This window comes from Rhinolophus ferrumequinum (assembly GCF_004115265.2).
Source record: "Rhinolophus ferrumequinum isolate MPI-CBG mRhiFer1 chromosome 5 unlocalized genomic scaffold, mRhiFer1_v1.p scaffold_110_arrow_ctg1, whole genome shotgun sequence".
Classification (NCBI taxonomy): Eukaryota; Metazoa; Chordata; class Mammalia; order Chiroptera; family Rhinolophidae; genus Rhinolophus; species Rhinolophus ferrumequinum.
The window spans coordinates 10,412,836-10,429,119 of NW_022680355.1; the positions used below are offsets into that span (position 1 = coordinate 10,412,836).

A 16,284-nucleotide genomic window follows, 5' to 3' on the forward strand; every position below is an offset into this window, starting at 1 on the left:
GTCCATGAGTTGCCTGTCTTTGTGTCCTCAAAACTCTAAGATAGTTTGCACACATTTGGTATTCGGTCATTTTTTAACTGAATTTTTATGCCTGTATATAAAGACAAATAGTTAATTCCTAATAGTTAATATAGAAATTAAAATTGTGTTTAATAATATTACTGCTTCTATATATATACGGCAGCAATCTATATAATGAATATTTTTCATGGTTGAAAACTGCTATTTCAGGCATTTAACAAGATTTAAGTTGGTTTTTTGGTCTAACTCTTATGTCCTATGGGTGGCATAAATGCTTACTCGCATGACTGAAGTAGATGTAAGAAGTAGTTATCTTGTCACTGATTATGAAATCACTAAAGTGGATGATTATTACTGATTATCTCCTACTTGTTCCTTTGCATTTCAGATCAAAGGCACAAATTTCACAAAGTTTAAGAACTATTCATGTTTGTTTTATGTGGTGATGTAAGTTTTAGCAGGCATTCATAGCCATTTACTAGATGATGTGCTCTTATATATGATGAATCAGAATATGATCCTTATTTTATTTAGATTTTTCAAGTTCTTTTCAACTCTCTCTAATGCATACTTCTCTCATGTTTTTTAAAACACTTTTTTTGAAGAAGCATATTGATTCATTTATTCAGCAGCTATATAGTTAACATCTACGAGCCAGGCAGAGAATTAAGCATTATTAGATTTGGAAGTGAACAAGATAGATAAGGTCTCTGCTGTCAGAATTAACAAATTGTTGTGCGGGGCGGCCTGCGAGGTCTCTGCTCCCGTTCCCCACATAAGAACGCAGGATATGGTGAGGCCAAAAAGGAACACCTACGGAGCCATAGGTAGGGGAGTCATACCACTATACTCTTGCTGGCAGCTGGGTTGGAGAAACAGGAAACAGGAGCCACACTGTTTGCAACCCTCACTGCACTGCTTGCAGGCTCAGCCCCCATCTTCTTGCTAGCCCCCATTTGCTGCTAGCGTATCCACAGCAGTTATATTAGTGCTCAATGGCTCACTGGGTATAGCTGACGGCCAACTAGCCACAGCTGATGGCCATTTGATCACAGTTGACGGCCATTTACTACCTGAGCCAGCACCTTTCCACGTGAGCCCGAGAGCCTGGAAACTGCTCTCTGGGGCTCTGTCCCCACACTCCACCCCTACAGGCTCTCACCTCACAATCTACGCGACAAGAGTCTTCCGCGAGGGGCCCTGTGCGAGGAACCTGGAGGTGAATGCTATTTCCTGGACACAGCCAGGATCTCTGGGCACAGCCAGGGTTTCTTAGGGCACCGCCAGTTCTTCTGGGCACAGCCAGACTTCCTGGGCTTCTTAGGGTACCACCAGTCTTCCTGGACACAGCCAGGGTTTCTCAGGGCACCACCAGTACTTCTGGGCACAGCCAGACATCCTGGGCTTCTTAGGGTACCACCAATCTCTCCAGGCACAGCCAGGGTTTCTCGGGGCACCACCAGTACTTCTGGGCACAGCCAGACTTCCTGGGCTTCTTAGAGTATCACTAGTCTCCCTGGGTACAGCCAGGGCCTCTCAGGCCACTGCCACTCTCTCTGGACACAGCCAGACTTCCTGGACACAGCCAGGGCTCTCAGGGCACTGCCACTCTCTCTGGGCCTCTCAGGGTACCGTGCTGGAACAACAACGACTCACAGTCAAGGTGCTAACATATTCTCAATGGCGGCCAGTCAAGCCACAAAAACAAACATCTGCCAGTTCCACTACATGGTGGTATGTTCCCAAACAGTCAAGCGGTCCATTAAATTAGGGATGGAAGGCAATTCCCCATAGTCCATAGTCATTCGCCAGGGCTGTCCTGGGGGTGAGGGATGACCTTGACCTCACCCTCATCTTCCATGGAGGACTCAGCAAGCGTTTCCTCCTGTTACTACAAGTCCTGCATCCGGGCTGCCTCAGCAAGCACTTCCCAGCTCACAGGGCCGCAACGACCTTCGCTTTCTCCGGCCTCTGCTGGTTGGGGAATCGTCCACGTCTTCCCACCCCTCCACGGGGTCCAGCTCTCAGGCAGCTGCTCCTCCTGGTCTTCCTGCAACTGAGTGTTCATATGCACAAACTGCTCCACCATCCTTTAGAGAGCTTTGGCCGACACCGTACCTTGCTCGCTGTGCCATTTGTCGTGCAGGGCGGCCTGCGGGGTCTCTGCTCCCGCTCCCCACATAAGAGCGCAGGATATGGTGAGGCCAAAAAGGAACACCCACGGAGCCATAGGTAGGGGAGTCACACCACTATACTCTTGCTGGCAGCTGGGTTGGAGACACAGGAAACAGGAGCCACATAATTCTCAACCCTCACTGCGCCGCTTGCAGGCTCAGCCACCATCTCCTTGCCAGCCCCCTTTTTTTTGCTAGCGTAGCCACGGCGGTTATATTAGTGCCCGATGGCTCACTGGTTACAGCTGACGGCCAACTAGCCACAGCTGATGGCCATTTGATCACAGTCGATGGCCATTTACTACCTGAGCCAGCACTTTTCTATGTGAGGCCAAGAGCCTGGAAACTGCTTTTTGGAGCTCTGTCCCCACAACAAACCATGGAAGTACAGTTTTTTGATGGTCTAATTGTAGGGTTTTTAAATCCTGAATTTTAAGTGAAACTCCTCAACGTGGTTGTTTGGTTTTCTCCAAATATAGGCAAAAGTAAGAAGAAAATAATAGTGTTTAACCAGAGTTGTTTTTTTGTTTTTAGTTTTTTTTTCACCCCTGAAGATTATGGTGAAGAAAGAGAGGAACAAGTGTTGAGGTTGTTTGCAAGGAAGTCATAGTTATTCAAGCTGTAGAATTTATGCTGAGGGAGAAGAAAATGAAGAGGGAATGAAGGCTGAAGAGGGGTGATAAAGAAAATGAGGAATCAATGGGTTGATGATTTGGATAAGGTTGAAGGTTGTGGTAAGACAGGTGAATTTCATGGGCTAAAGTGTTAAGAGCTCTTTCCACTTTTTTTTTTCTTTTTTTTTTGTAATTTCCTATAAATGGCTGAGTGTAATAAAGGGAGAGCATGGAAGGTTAAACACATTACATAGAAATCAGAAACCTGGGATCTCATCTCAGATTGTATATAAAATCTCCTTTTTAAAGTCACTTGACCTCGTGGGCTATATTCTCTAATTATTTCAGCCCTGTGCCAGGTGCTGGGCATATAGCATTATCAGATAAAGGTAGGTACAGAGTGCTGTTGGAGAACAGAGGTGAGTCATGCAACCCAAATGGAGTGGAGAGTGATCACATTTTGAGGAGGTGACATCTAAGCTAAGACCTCAAAGACAAGATGCAGTTAGAATTTAACAAAGGAACCATGGGTGGAGGTGGGAAGGAATAGTGTATATTAAGATTTCAAGCAAGAAAAAATGTCCCGAAGGATCCCTAGTGGCTGGATTATAGTGTACGAGAGAAGTGTGAAGATATGAGTCTGGGAAATTAAGCAAGAGCCATGTTTTAAAGGACTTGGTAGGTTTTGTTGAAGAAATTTCACCCTGAAAGCAATGGGGAGGGACCCATTATTGGGGTTTACATAGTGAAGTGATATAACATATGATCACTTAAAGTGTGGAATTTGCTTTGATGAAGAAGTTAAATTTATCATCTCTAAGCTTCATTCTAAAATTCTTTCAAAAAATAAAATAAAGTAAAATAAAATTCTTTCATACTTGTGTATAAAGCAGTAAATCAAAATGATTTAAATATGTACCTCTTATTATAATCTGAAAATAATTAATAGTAATTAATGTGGGACTATGTTAAACATAGAAATAAAGCCCTGCTTACAAAGCCTTATTAAACTCATATTAATCTGTTTGCAAAAAGAATTAAAATTAAAATTTTCTATGACCTGAGTACATTTGGTTACGGATGTATACTTTCCATCATATCAGTGAAAATATTAGATAATTTCCCATGCGTTTATGTGTGCCATTTAATATCCCCAATCAAATGTAGATGATGAAACTCTGTACTTTTTCTCTCTAGTGATTTAAACTTTTGAGATGCTTCCACTAATTGGAAAAACAATCATCTTTGATAACTTCCCGGATCCTTCTGATACCTGGGAAATCACTGAAACAATTGGCAAAGGAACTTATGGGAAAGTATTTAAAGTGTTGAATAAGAAAAATGGCCAAAAAGCAGCAGTCAAAATTCTGGATCCAATTCATGTAAGTCACACTGTTTTTGTCATGTAATTAAATGTGTTTTTATCTGAATTAAACAGTTTAAAAGTCTGTAAGTACTTTATCTCGATTTATCTGTCACAGTGTCAGTTACAATTTGCAGAAAATGTTTTTAAAAAGTCTACCTGTTAAATTTTCTTTGTTTATACGCTTAACACATAAAATAGGGCCCAATAAATACTTGGTAAATGAACAAATATATAATACAAATAAATATGTAAATAAACAGCACAACAGCTGAACAGTTGATTTAATATTATTTTAGATTTCAAAAAATTGTAAGAATAGACTCATGGGTGTAGAAATAATCCTAAAATGTCATCTTGACCAGATCTCCTTTTCTTTTTGTATTCATTTAGGCTTCAGGCAGAATTTCTGATAAGGCAAGTCAGAAATGTTTGTTTAAAAATTAAATTTTGTTCAGAAAAGGGAAATTAATTTTCAGGTTTGCTTCAGTGTTTTCCAAACAGAAATGGTGTTCATTTAGAATCAGGATGAGGGTCCTTGTGAAGACGTGAGTTTCACATTCAGTCCTATGGCCTCGTTGAAGCAGTGCCCCAGTAGGATCCCCCTTTGCTTTTTCTGGAATAGCAAACCTTTGGTTTGCCTTGAAGAGCATGAGGAGACTGAGGAAATTCTGCTTTCTGGGAAAGAGAGCTGGCTGTTTGGGAGCGTTTTCAGCTACTGGCAGATGTGTAGCTCTGCCACAGCACATGGATGAGGCAGAAGGAGCTCGGCGATCATATGATCCCCAAACGTCTGCTGAGAGCAACTTCTCCAGTTACTCCACTCTGGCACACCTGATGCGAGCGTGGTGTGATGACACGATGTGGTTTGTGTGGGGAGGACTTTGGAGGCCTAGTGCTCATCACAGCTCTTCCACTAACAAATGGGAGGACATTGCAAAAGGTCTCTGGGCCTCTGTTCATCTTAGGGTGGCTCTTTTTTGATGGTTTATTTCTCCTAAACCCATGATAACTACAGTGTTTCATACTATGAGTAAAGGAAGAAGCAAGTGGGGTTTTTTAAAAAGTAATAAATTAGAAAAGAATGAGGGAAAATAATGAGAAGCATGCACTATGCTCAGTTGTAACTTGTGCTGAATGTCTTCGCGTTCCCCTGCCGGGAAGTTCTCACCATTCAAACGGTAATGAGAAACGCGAGCTGCGAGCTACGCTGTGCCAGAGTGATGGTTCCTCCCTCCTGTAGTCTTTGCAGTTAGGGGTTGGGGTTCATGGTGGCAAGACAACGTGGTCCAGATGGATCCCACTGTCTGATTCCATAATCAGTATCTCTCTCCAATTCCCTTTCTTCTTAATGGAGAAGAACAAGTGGGTTATGAATACATGTGACCACTCTTCTTTCATAATATACTCATGTTTGATGGACTTCTAAGTTTGTAAATCATGCTTCGTTAGATTGCTTTAATGGAGCATACTGATTTCATAGCTATAGTATGAAATTTGTTCTTGTGCTGCTTTTATTCTTGTCATAGTACATATATGGTTTTCTAAGAATTATTTATTTACTCTTCATATCACAAGTCAAACAAAAAAGATTTATAACCGAGAGATTATAATCTAAGTAAAATAAATATAAATGCATCCAAGCATTTTACAGAGTGGCTTTTTTATTAAAATGTTCTTACTATTATGGATTTTGAACTAGTAATTTCCTCTTCAAGAAAAGGATGAAATGAGCAGGAGCAAAAGGTCGGTAGTTAGTAGACTTGCAGTCTGGTCTTCACACTAACCATTTCTGTGACTCTTACTTCTCTGAGCTTCAGTTTCTTCCTCTCAAATTAGAGCTCTGGTTTAAAATTCTTTCCAGCTCTATGATTCCATGATTCTGTTTTAAAGCAACATGGACATTAAATGTTACAGTAAAAGCAGTATTAGAAGGCTTCCTCTGATTTATTACTCTGTGACTTGTTTCATGTGTATGTGATTTTCCAGAAACATGACAAAGTGGTGGTCTTGCATTTTTATTGACAGGATAGCAACTAGTTCTCCTAGTGAACAGGCTTTTAGCTAACTCAGGGCTATATGCCATCTTATATAATTCAATAGTATTTAATTTTTGAGAGGTTGGAATTTATTGCTTATATGACTATTTTTTGATAGCTTCTCAATATCCTGTTTTTCAAAGGAACAAAATGAACCAGCTAAAAGCTTTTATTTAGAATCAGTGATTTTGCCACTGAAACGAAGTTAACACTGCAAAGAAAAGAAAGTCATCTGCAATAGTTCTCCGTATATGTTTCTTTCTAATTGCATACAAAAATAGCTTTTATTTACCCCTTTTTAATTCAATGCAATTAACATAATTAGAGATCTATTTGATTAGCAGGAGAATCCCAATCTCTCCCTTTGAGCAACGTAATGAGAAACTTCAATGCATAGTACTTACCAAGCACAATACAACTATTATGACCTTGCTTGGACAAAATTCTCCATTTGGTAGCCTGTAATATGTTTGACGTTATTCATGTTCTTCTCACAGTTCTCTTCCTATGACTTTTTGAAACTAGGATATTGATGAAGAGATTGAAGCAGAGTATAATATCTTAAAAGCACTTTCTGACCACCCTAATGTGGTCAAATTCTATGGGATGTACTTCAAGAAGGATAAAATAAATGGAGATAAGCTCTGGTTGGTTCTTGAGGTAAGTGTTTCAGCATTGTTTTATGGGTAGACATGTGCAATGTGGTCTTGGAATGACTTAATGTTTATGTTACATCGATACCATAAAGCAGTTCTAGTGTGTTCCTGACTGATCACCTCCTCAGTAGAATATTGTGACTGGTTCTGCCCTTGTCATCTTAAGATGCATTGGAAATTAAAGAAAAGCCACAAAGATTCTTAAAGATTAAAAGGGAACACCTCCATAGTAAAGGACTAAAGAAACTAGGATTATTTTCCTTGAAGAAGAACAAGCTTAAAGGGGACTTCATTATAATATTTATTTATGCATCCATATTTTGTTCAACTAACATGTGACTGAGGCTCTGTGCCAAGTGCTAGGATAGAAGAGAAAATTAATGTCAGTGAGGCTTCATTAGACAAAAATGATGAACTGTGATTTTTTTTTTCTGTTCTCATTGAATACTAATGACATAAATTACAGAACCAGGTATTTACATTTATGCGGGGGGAAAAAACCTTACTAGAAATGGTGTTGAATACTGAAGTTGCCAAAGAGAAGCCGTACATTCTGCCTTTGCAAGTCCTGGCAATAGGGTTGGACAATTCTCTCTAATGCAGGAGCACTGGAAGGTGCCCCACTAAGGTAACTGCCAATACTACAGGGATGTGGTTTTTCTAATTTTCATTGAAAATTATCATTCAAGTGGTGTAATCATTAATTCTAATGAAATTTTAAAGAATTTTTAGAAGTTGTTATCAGGGCTAGTAAAACATTTATTCGATCACTGTAACAGCTTATATGAGTATTTATTGTGTTCATTAAGATTTTATTAGCATTTGATTCTATTTCTTTCAGAATGTTCTGTTGGTTTTCCTGCAGTGGCACAATAATCATTTATAAATTATATTGTTTCCTTACTTAACACTACTTTTTATTATGGTTTTTAAATGATACTAGAGATAATGGATGATCGTTGTAGAAAATACTTGAAACTGTAAAAGGAACCATTCTTAACACTTAACATATAGCCATCTTCTTTTGTGTATTTAAAATGATTGACAATATCACTTATGAAATTATCCTATTTTTTCACTTAATATAATCTCAGATAGACTTAATCATTTTTATCTTTTTCAAAATAAATACATTCACTTGGTTAATAAACAGCAAGTACAACCCCAGGGCCTGTAATGTAGAGCAATAATAATGTAGATCCAGTTCAGTGGTGCCACCCTCTCCTGAGCAGGTCTGTGCTTTTAATGTGTTGATTGCTGTACCTGGAAATGTATGGCTGCGTGTCTCTTCTCTTCCGTGTAGTAATCCATTTTCTGAATTTTGGCAAGGCTGTTGCTGGCGCTTCTGGAACCCTATGTCCTCCTATTCCATTCTGGAGGTTTGCCATGCACCTGACCTCTGATATCTCTCTGCTGCTCACGTGGGTAGAATCCACCATTTCCTGGATCCCTTGGCCTCCTCTTTCCGAGTTTACCACTCTATTTTGCATATCATGTGGTATGTGCCTTACTCTCATTACCCACTGTGCTGATGTCATCACATCTTGTTCCTTTGTTTCAGCGTTAGGGAACAAACCTCTGTGCTCTCGCATAGGTGTGTGTGTGACGAGTGATCGGGCAGGGTGTTGATAGTCAGAATATGGGGTAAGAGAGTGACAAGTCTTTTGATTGGAGACTTCCAAAGGATTCCTTGTTTCCTGTCCCCGCCCTCTGGGTCAGTCAACTCACCTAGCATGTTAGTTTGTGGCTTCCTAAGTCACTTACCCTTCATCATCTGCTTTCTATATTGAAAACATTTGTTGAAATCTCTTGTCCACTGCTCTCTCTTTTTCTGTTCTCGTTTTTCTTATGATTTGTACTTTTTTATTCCTTTACTAGCATTTTAATGGAGATTCATGAGTGAGACGAAGTACATTTTTGTTTGTTCTGCCACCATTAATTGAACCACAGAGCCTTTCAAAATTGTAAAATAGTATTTTCAAGAACCTTTTCAAAATCTGAAACTTTTATTTTCTTAGAGGTATAAATTTTTTTAGATAACCACTTGTGTTCTTTAAACATAGGCAAATTATTATGATTTTAAAATTATTTTGTATTTCTCAATTAAGTTTTAAATAGCTTTATATTTTCTTTAAATCACACATTAAAACAAAGCAAAACTTTTACTCATCTAAACTTAATTACCTAAATAATAGAATATAAATTATTGACTCTAAGCCATTTAGATTTAAATTAATGGAGAATTTGAATGAGTTTACTTCATGTTTGTGTTTATATCTTTGAGATATAATGCTGTGCAAAATCTTTAATGCAGTCTTGAATAAAATTTCGTATCTTTATATCTGTTAAAACATTTTCAGTAATTGCATCTTTACTTTTTTCCATGTAGAGTCATTGGCTGGTTAGCATTTGAAAGATTCAGGTATTCTGCCTAATGTAGGCCTAAATGGACATTGACACAAGGTGTAAATCTTTGCCCAGAGTTTAAAAATATTGCATGACATCAATCATTGTCTTTTATGACAGCCAAATTCCTATTCTAATTATATTGTCATTGCTCAGTATTACCACCTGGAATTAGGTGAGAGTCGGAGACTCCTGATTATAGTCAAATGTTCCTTTGAGAGAGCAGAAGAGATTGATTAAAATGGTTTTGGAACATCCAGTACAAGTGAAGCAGCTTCCTGATACAATGAATCAGTAGAAAGTTAACAGTTTCTTTGAGCTTTGTCCTTATATTTTATGATCAGGTGGAGGTATTGGAAATATCCCTAAAGGAGTTGAGAAAAAAGAATAAATGATAGTTTAGTAAAATGACATTTCAGAAATCTGTTCTATGAATTTACAGAGTAGGGCAAGAGAGAGTAAAGAAAGGAAGAAGTTGGCCAACTGTATATAAGATAATTGATTTGCATATGTAAATCAAACTGATTACATATACACATGAGTGGCTAGATGTACAATTACCTGATTTATAAACATGAATGGTGCAGGTGCTGCGTTAGAGGCACTTTCAGAATTGGCTTAGGCATCAATACTTTATTCCACAAAATGACTGCTAATTATACCTCTTATCATAATAAAGCCCACATGAGTTATTTTGCATGAGGATACCAGGAGAGTGGCCAGAGAGAGGCTGTGATGTTACCCACAGCGTCATGCTGACAATGTTTGGCTTCTAACGTGCACCTACATAAAGAAGGTGGTCTAGGGGCTGAGCGATCAGTGACTCCCCTCCTTATCAGGCTGGCATGTGGGGAGCACTGTACCTGCTTAGACAAACTCCTGCCCAGTGACTTCTCACCATGAAACATTATTTTATATTTCAATCTAGAATGGAAATCCTAAGAAGACTAATATTTACTCGGATCTTGCTGGGCAGTCTATTTTCTCTCTTATTTAGTTGTGATTTTTGAGTTATTTCTTTTACCTTGATACAGTTTTTCTCTTTCTTGTATTTTCCCTTCATTTTTATATTATAAATTTTTGAGCATGAATGGTATACAAGGCTTTATTTGGGAAGTCTTTCCTTCTAAATTCTTTGTATGTTTATTTTCAGACTATAAATGTTGCCCAGTTTAGTAAAAGTTGCTAGCCCTCTGAAATTCTAGTTAGGCACTTGTAACAAGACTACCTTATAAGAGAAAAGGTAGAATGTTTTCTGCTGTGGGATCTAATTTGTTTTGTTGTTGTTATTGTTGTCTTAACAGAAGGTCTGTGGGGATTTTTATATTCACTTAATATTTTAGGGTTTTTTTAATGATGGAGGCATAAAGGGAGAACTAATTTTTTTTTTTTACTTTTCATTTTAAAATACCATACTTATATTAAGTTCTGCCTATTGCTATCACATCTCTTGACTGATCTGCTTAGTCAAGTAGATGCGGTAGTACCCCCTGTCCACAGAGATGCGTTCCAAGATCCCCAGTGGATGCCTAAAACCATGGATAGTACCGACCTCCATGTATACTATGTTTTTTCCTACACATATATACCTATGATAAAGTTTAATTTATAAATTAGGCACTGTAAGAGATTAACAAAAATAACTAATAAAAAATAGAACAACTATAACAATATACTTTAAAAAAATTATGTGAATGTGGTCTATCTCTCTCAAAATATTTTATTATACTGTATGTACAACATGGGTAAGCTGGACAGAGGATGATTTATGTCCCAGCCAGATGGAGTGGGACAGCAAGAGAGTTCATCACTTTACTCAGAATAGTGTGCAAACTAAAACTTATGAATTGTTTATTTCTGGAATTTTCCATTTAGTATTTTCATACTGTGGTTGACTGCAGGTAACTGAAACCATGGAAAGCGCAACAGCTGATGGGGCGGGGGGGGGGGCACTGAACCTCTTTTGGTTTTGTGCTTCCTTTAACTCCTAATGTCTACTGTTAAGGTTAGTGGCAAGGACAGAGGGGGACATGGGAAAGAGGGAGTTGGTAGGTTTCTGCATATGCTCATCAATGAACCAGGAGACTGAAAAACAGAGTCAAAATTGAGTTAAATGTCTGTTATTAAGCATTTGCTACTGATGAAGACAAAGGGGAGAAAATAGAGATTTATCTGTAATTTTCTCCTTGTTTGAACAGCTACATTTTAAATCTGCAAGGAACTCAGTCTTCTCTGTCAGGGCCTATTTGCTTAGTGTGCTCTCAGCCATAATGAAGCCAAATTTCAGAGTTAGGACATCTTTTTGTTAAAAGACCCTTCCCCTCATAAGCCAATCTAAGGTATAATTGCTCCTTTCATGTGCTGCTATAGAGTTCATTCTGTCATTTATCTGAATTGGCCCCAATTTGTTCATTTTAATATTAATAGTGACATTGCTTTCTCTCATTGCATTCCAATTATAGCATTTTTTCTCTTTGAAATTATATTCCTTTCAAGAGATCAAAAACTGGGTAGTATAGGTGGTATTTAGAAGCACAAAAATTCAGTAAATAGTCATAAAGCCTCTCAAATACACATTTGAGGTAATTGAAGTGATTTTTGTAGACAAATACTACTTTCATATGTCATGCATTATTGGTTATTCTGTTTTTATACTTGCATCTAATAATCCTGTCATGAAGAAAAGAAAGAGGATGATAGAAAATGAACTGGTGGTTTCTATTTGCTGAGCTACTAACCCCTCAGTGTTACTCCCCTGGAGATAACAGGTACACAGAAGGGGACAGGAAGCCACTGCAGGCTTTATATGTGGGAGGGGTCAGGAGAAGCAGGCGGGAGTGGCAATCTGGGCTTCTGAGTTGCTCTAATCGCACAGCATTGCTCCTTCTTTCTCTAGCTGTGCACAATTGCAGTGGAGAAGCATACTGACAGGATGATTCCTTTCATGTTCTTAGGGCTGGAACAACCATTCCCAGCTCTCATATAAAAGGCTGTTATTTGGTGTACTTACAACAGAATAGACAGCTAATTACCTATAGTCATTTCATTTCATTTTGTATCTAAAGGGCTCGATGGAAAACAGTCTAAATGTATTTCTTTATACTCTTCTAAACCAGGAAATACATAAATAATATACGTAAGACTTGTATGTCTTTCTTCCCTAATAGAAATTCAGAGCTTGCAAAAGCATCTGCTCTCTGAATAAGTGCAAGTTTATGGTATAACTTCCTGGGAAAAAGAGGAGGGGACCTGACATGTTTTGTCATTTGGTAAATCAATATATTCTTACTATACACATTAAAATATTTCTACTAAGTTCTTTTTTAAATCATAGGTTAGATTTATATTTTTATCATAGATTTTTATCATTGGTTCCTTATTGCTGACATTACCAATATTTGCTGGTATTTTTCCAAGAGTTTTGAAATGTTTTAGGGTAAAGAAACTGTTTTATCTATTGATTTATTGGTTATATGACGGTATACAATTACCAAAATACATCACATTGCATACTTAAATGAAATCTTTAAGAAACAAATGTATCTTGTTGATTCATTTATGAGGCCAGAATTATACTGACAAAGAATACAGATACTGCAAGAAAAGAAAACTATATTCTAACATTCCACATGAACATAGATGCAAATATCCTTCACAAAACATTAGCAACTCAAATCCAGTAATATATAAAAATGTTAATGCATCCTGACTGAATGGGATTTATCCCAGGAATGCATGTTTATTAAAACATTAAAATAAGTTTGTTAAACATTAAAATATACTGCATCAAGAGAATCAAAGAGAAAAAAATCATGAAAAACGTGCCAAAATTCAACATTTATTCGTGATAAACACTCTCTCAACACACTAGCAATAAATGCAAATTCCACCTGATAAAGTAGTTTTTGGCTCAGTTTTTTAAAAAGTGAGCCAAAAATTTGGACTCTTCACAAAAGCATATATATAAAATATGTTCAATATCTTTAGTTTTTAGGGAAATTCAAATTAAGACCACAATGAGACTACTAGTACACACCAACTAAAATGACTAAAATTAAAAAGACTATTAATCCCAAGTATTGGTGAAATTGTGGAGCAAAGTAAACTTTTGCACACGGCTTAGGCAGTATAAACGATGTAGTTACTTTAGAAACAGTTCAGCAGTGTCTTATTACATATACACTTACCATATAATACAAAATTTTTACTTGCAGGCATTTGCTAAAGATTAATTTCTACAAAAAGACTTAAACATGAATATTGAGAGCACTTGCATAAAATGAGCAAAGTGAAAAATAGAATGAGCATTACAAAGAGTTTCTGCTTTTGTAATCTTACATGGAATATGATCAGGCTCGGCAAATGGCCTTTGAACATTTTTAGAATCAACAACGAGAAAAACCCAGTTGAAAACAGCAAAAGACAGAAAGGCCAACTGCAGAAATTAGTAATCCTTTTTCAGAAATTTGAGCAAAATTCTCATATCATCTCCTAACATGGCAAATACAGAATGCATTTAGAAAAATTATAAAGGCTGTCTTTGGAAGTGAGTATCTGTTTATAGAATATCATCCCTTTTGATTTAGGTGGTGGTGGTTGTTTTTTTTTTAATGTTTGACTACAGTCTGAGTGGAGAGTTCATTTTCAGTCTTGTTCTGTTATTTAATTAGTGTAGCTCTGTTTCAAGAAAATTATACTGTAATTTTGTTCGATTAAAGAACATCATGTTACAAAGTTATACTTAAGGGTTTTTCAGTCCCTTATTACATATCCCCCCTGTAGTCTACCGTGGTGACTGAAAAATTGCATAGGGTAAAAATGACATGACTCATTTCCATGGATGAAATTCTTTTTAAAGGGAAACGAGGTCTTTTTCATTTTTTACGATATATTGTCTAATTCAAGAACATTTGCATTTCATTTTATATATTTTAATCTTTTAATTCACTTAAAAACAAATATAGTTCAGATAAAAACCTTTTTTTAAACTTTATATAGGAAAGTTATTTTATGCTATTTGAGCAAAAAACAGATTTCATCCAAGAGCATATTTGAAATACCACTAATTCTAAATGAGGACTTGGAAAATTCATGATGTGATCTCATTTTGAGCATCTTTAGGAAGAGGTCAACCACAGATTATTTTGTGGCTCATTGACATTTGGTACCTTTGGTCTGTTTAATAATTTTTCTTATCTACTGTATTTGCCCCTCTCCCCCATTTCTTTTTTATTTTAACCTAATTTTTCTTGAAATTTCATTCAGAAAATCCTTTCTATTCTGTAAATTAAAACACTGTTTCTGCTTAGGCAGCAGCCAGGAGAATAAACTTTGCTATTCCCTGCAGGGAACGGGTACAGGAAGGATTGGGTAAGATCCAAGAAAAGGAGATTATTCAGATCTTTGATTCCTCCCAGACCAGGTCCACATGAAGCCTCCAACGATTTCCCCTGATAGCAAACCCACCATACTCAAGCACAACAAGTATATGTTCAAAAGCCGGGGAGGGGGGAGAAAATATAATTTTTCAGAGCAAAATCTGCTCTGATTACCTTACCAAATCTAGTTGCTTTTCTACTTAAAGTCACTTCAGTATTCTCCCTCAGTCATTATTGAAAGCTGGACACCAAGGGAGGAAAGAAACCAGACAACCTCTGTCAAGCTATTGCCATTATCAGCCAGCACTTTGGGGCTGCTGCTTCTGTAAATTCCTCCATTATTCAAGTTGTGCTTACATAGCTCTTCCTCCAATTACTTGCCAAACATCAACTTTCATAAATTCATTCCTTTGCTTGTTCATTTATGCATTGGACGGGTCTTTATTGGCTACTTCCCACATGGCCTGGTAATGCTTTATAAATAATAGCTCCTTGGGAACATTTTTTTCCCATCATCGCGTCTTATTCTCTGTTCCCCCAGGTCTCCCCATCTTTTTCCAAGTACACACTAACCTGCATAATACTCGACTAGCACCTTCTGTGGGGCCCTTTCGAGCCCTTTATGTGATGAAAAAGAACTTCCCAAATTTTGGCTAGCACCACATTTATAAATGAAGTGCTTGTATTGCATTCTTAATATTTCCTAAATATTAAGAAATGAGTCTTGATTTTTCTTTTTGGCCTATTATTTCAGAATTTGAGGAAGGTTTTAAAATCTTTTCCACTTTGAAAGATTTCTTTTTAAATTTTTATCATTGATATTTTTAGGTTCATTTCATATTGTTAAAAGAGCTTCAATCAATAAATGGTCACTTTCTTCAAATGTTTTTTGAAATAACTAAATTACTGAATCAATTTATTTATTGTATTATTCAAATTGTTTATAACTCTCCCCTTGGGGAAGCTGAATCTGAATTTCATCTAGGAGAGTGAATTTCAAGAAGAGCTTAGACATTTGGGGAAGATAATGGGAGATAGCTTTTTTTACCTGATAAACCAACTCTAAAGCTACAGTATTTAAAACAATTCCATACTTAACAAGAATAGACAGATCAGAGGAATTGAATAATCTATAGAAAGGCCCAGATATTCACTGGCATTTAGTATATAACATTAGTGACATCTCCGATGGTAGCAGACTATCTACTTAGAACAAAATGAGTATTACACCGGCAAAAAACTGGTAGTGAATTGAAGATCAAAATATATCAAAATGGTAAAACCATAAAAACATGGAGTCATATTTTAATTTTCTTAGTTTAGAGAAAAGCCTTCTGAGCATGACCAGAAAAGAAATAACAGTGAACATTAAGAAAAAAGTTGATAAATTTGAATTCTCCACCCTCTCTCCCTTCTAAACTACTATTTTACTATTTTTATTGTAATAGTATTTTTGGTTAAGAAAATATTTTAGAAGAATCATTATTCCTTTATATTGGATAAATATTTATTGAATTGCTACTCTGTGCAAAGCATAGTTAGGTACTAAAGTAAAAAAAAGTACTTCTATTTTATTGTATGAGACACCATGACCAAAGTGAATACACCAGAACAACCTGGAGAAAATTATTGT

General features: G+C 36.8%; 1 protein-coding gene across 2 annotated transcripts in view; it reads left to right on the forward strand.

Moving 5' to 3' along the window:
* MYO3A (myosin IIIA) overlaps positions 1-16,284 on the forward strand; it is a 219,961-nt gene that overhangs the window by 13,612 nt on the left and 190,065 nt on the right. For both annotated transcript variants that reach the window (XR_004422433.1, XM_033100700.1), the window contains exons 3-4: positions 4,007-4,191; positions 6,737-6,871. Coding sequence is in view for 1 of the 2 variants with exons in the window: in XM_033100700.1 (XP_032956591.1) it covers positions 4,024-4,191; positions 6,737-6,871 (303 nt within the window). In the remaining variant the exon portion in view is untranslated. The remainder of the gene's footprint in view (positions 1-4,006; positions 4,192-6,736; positions 6,872-16,284) is intronic.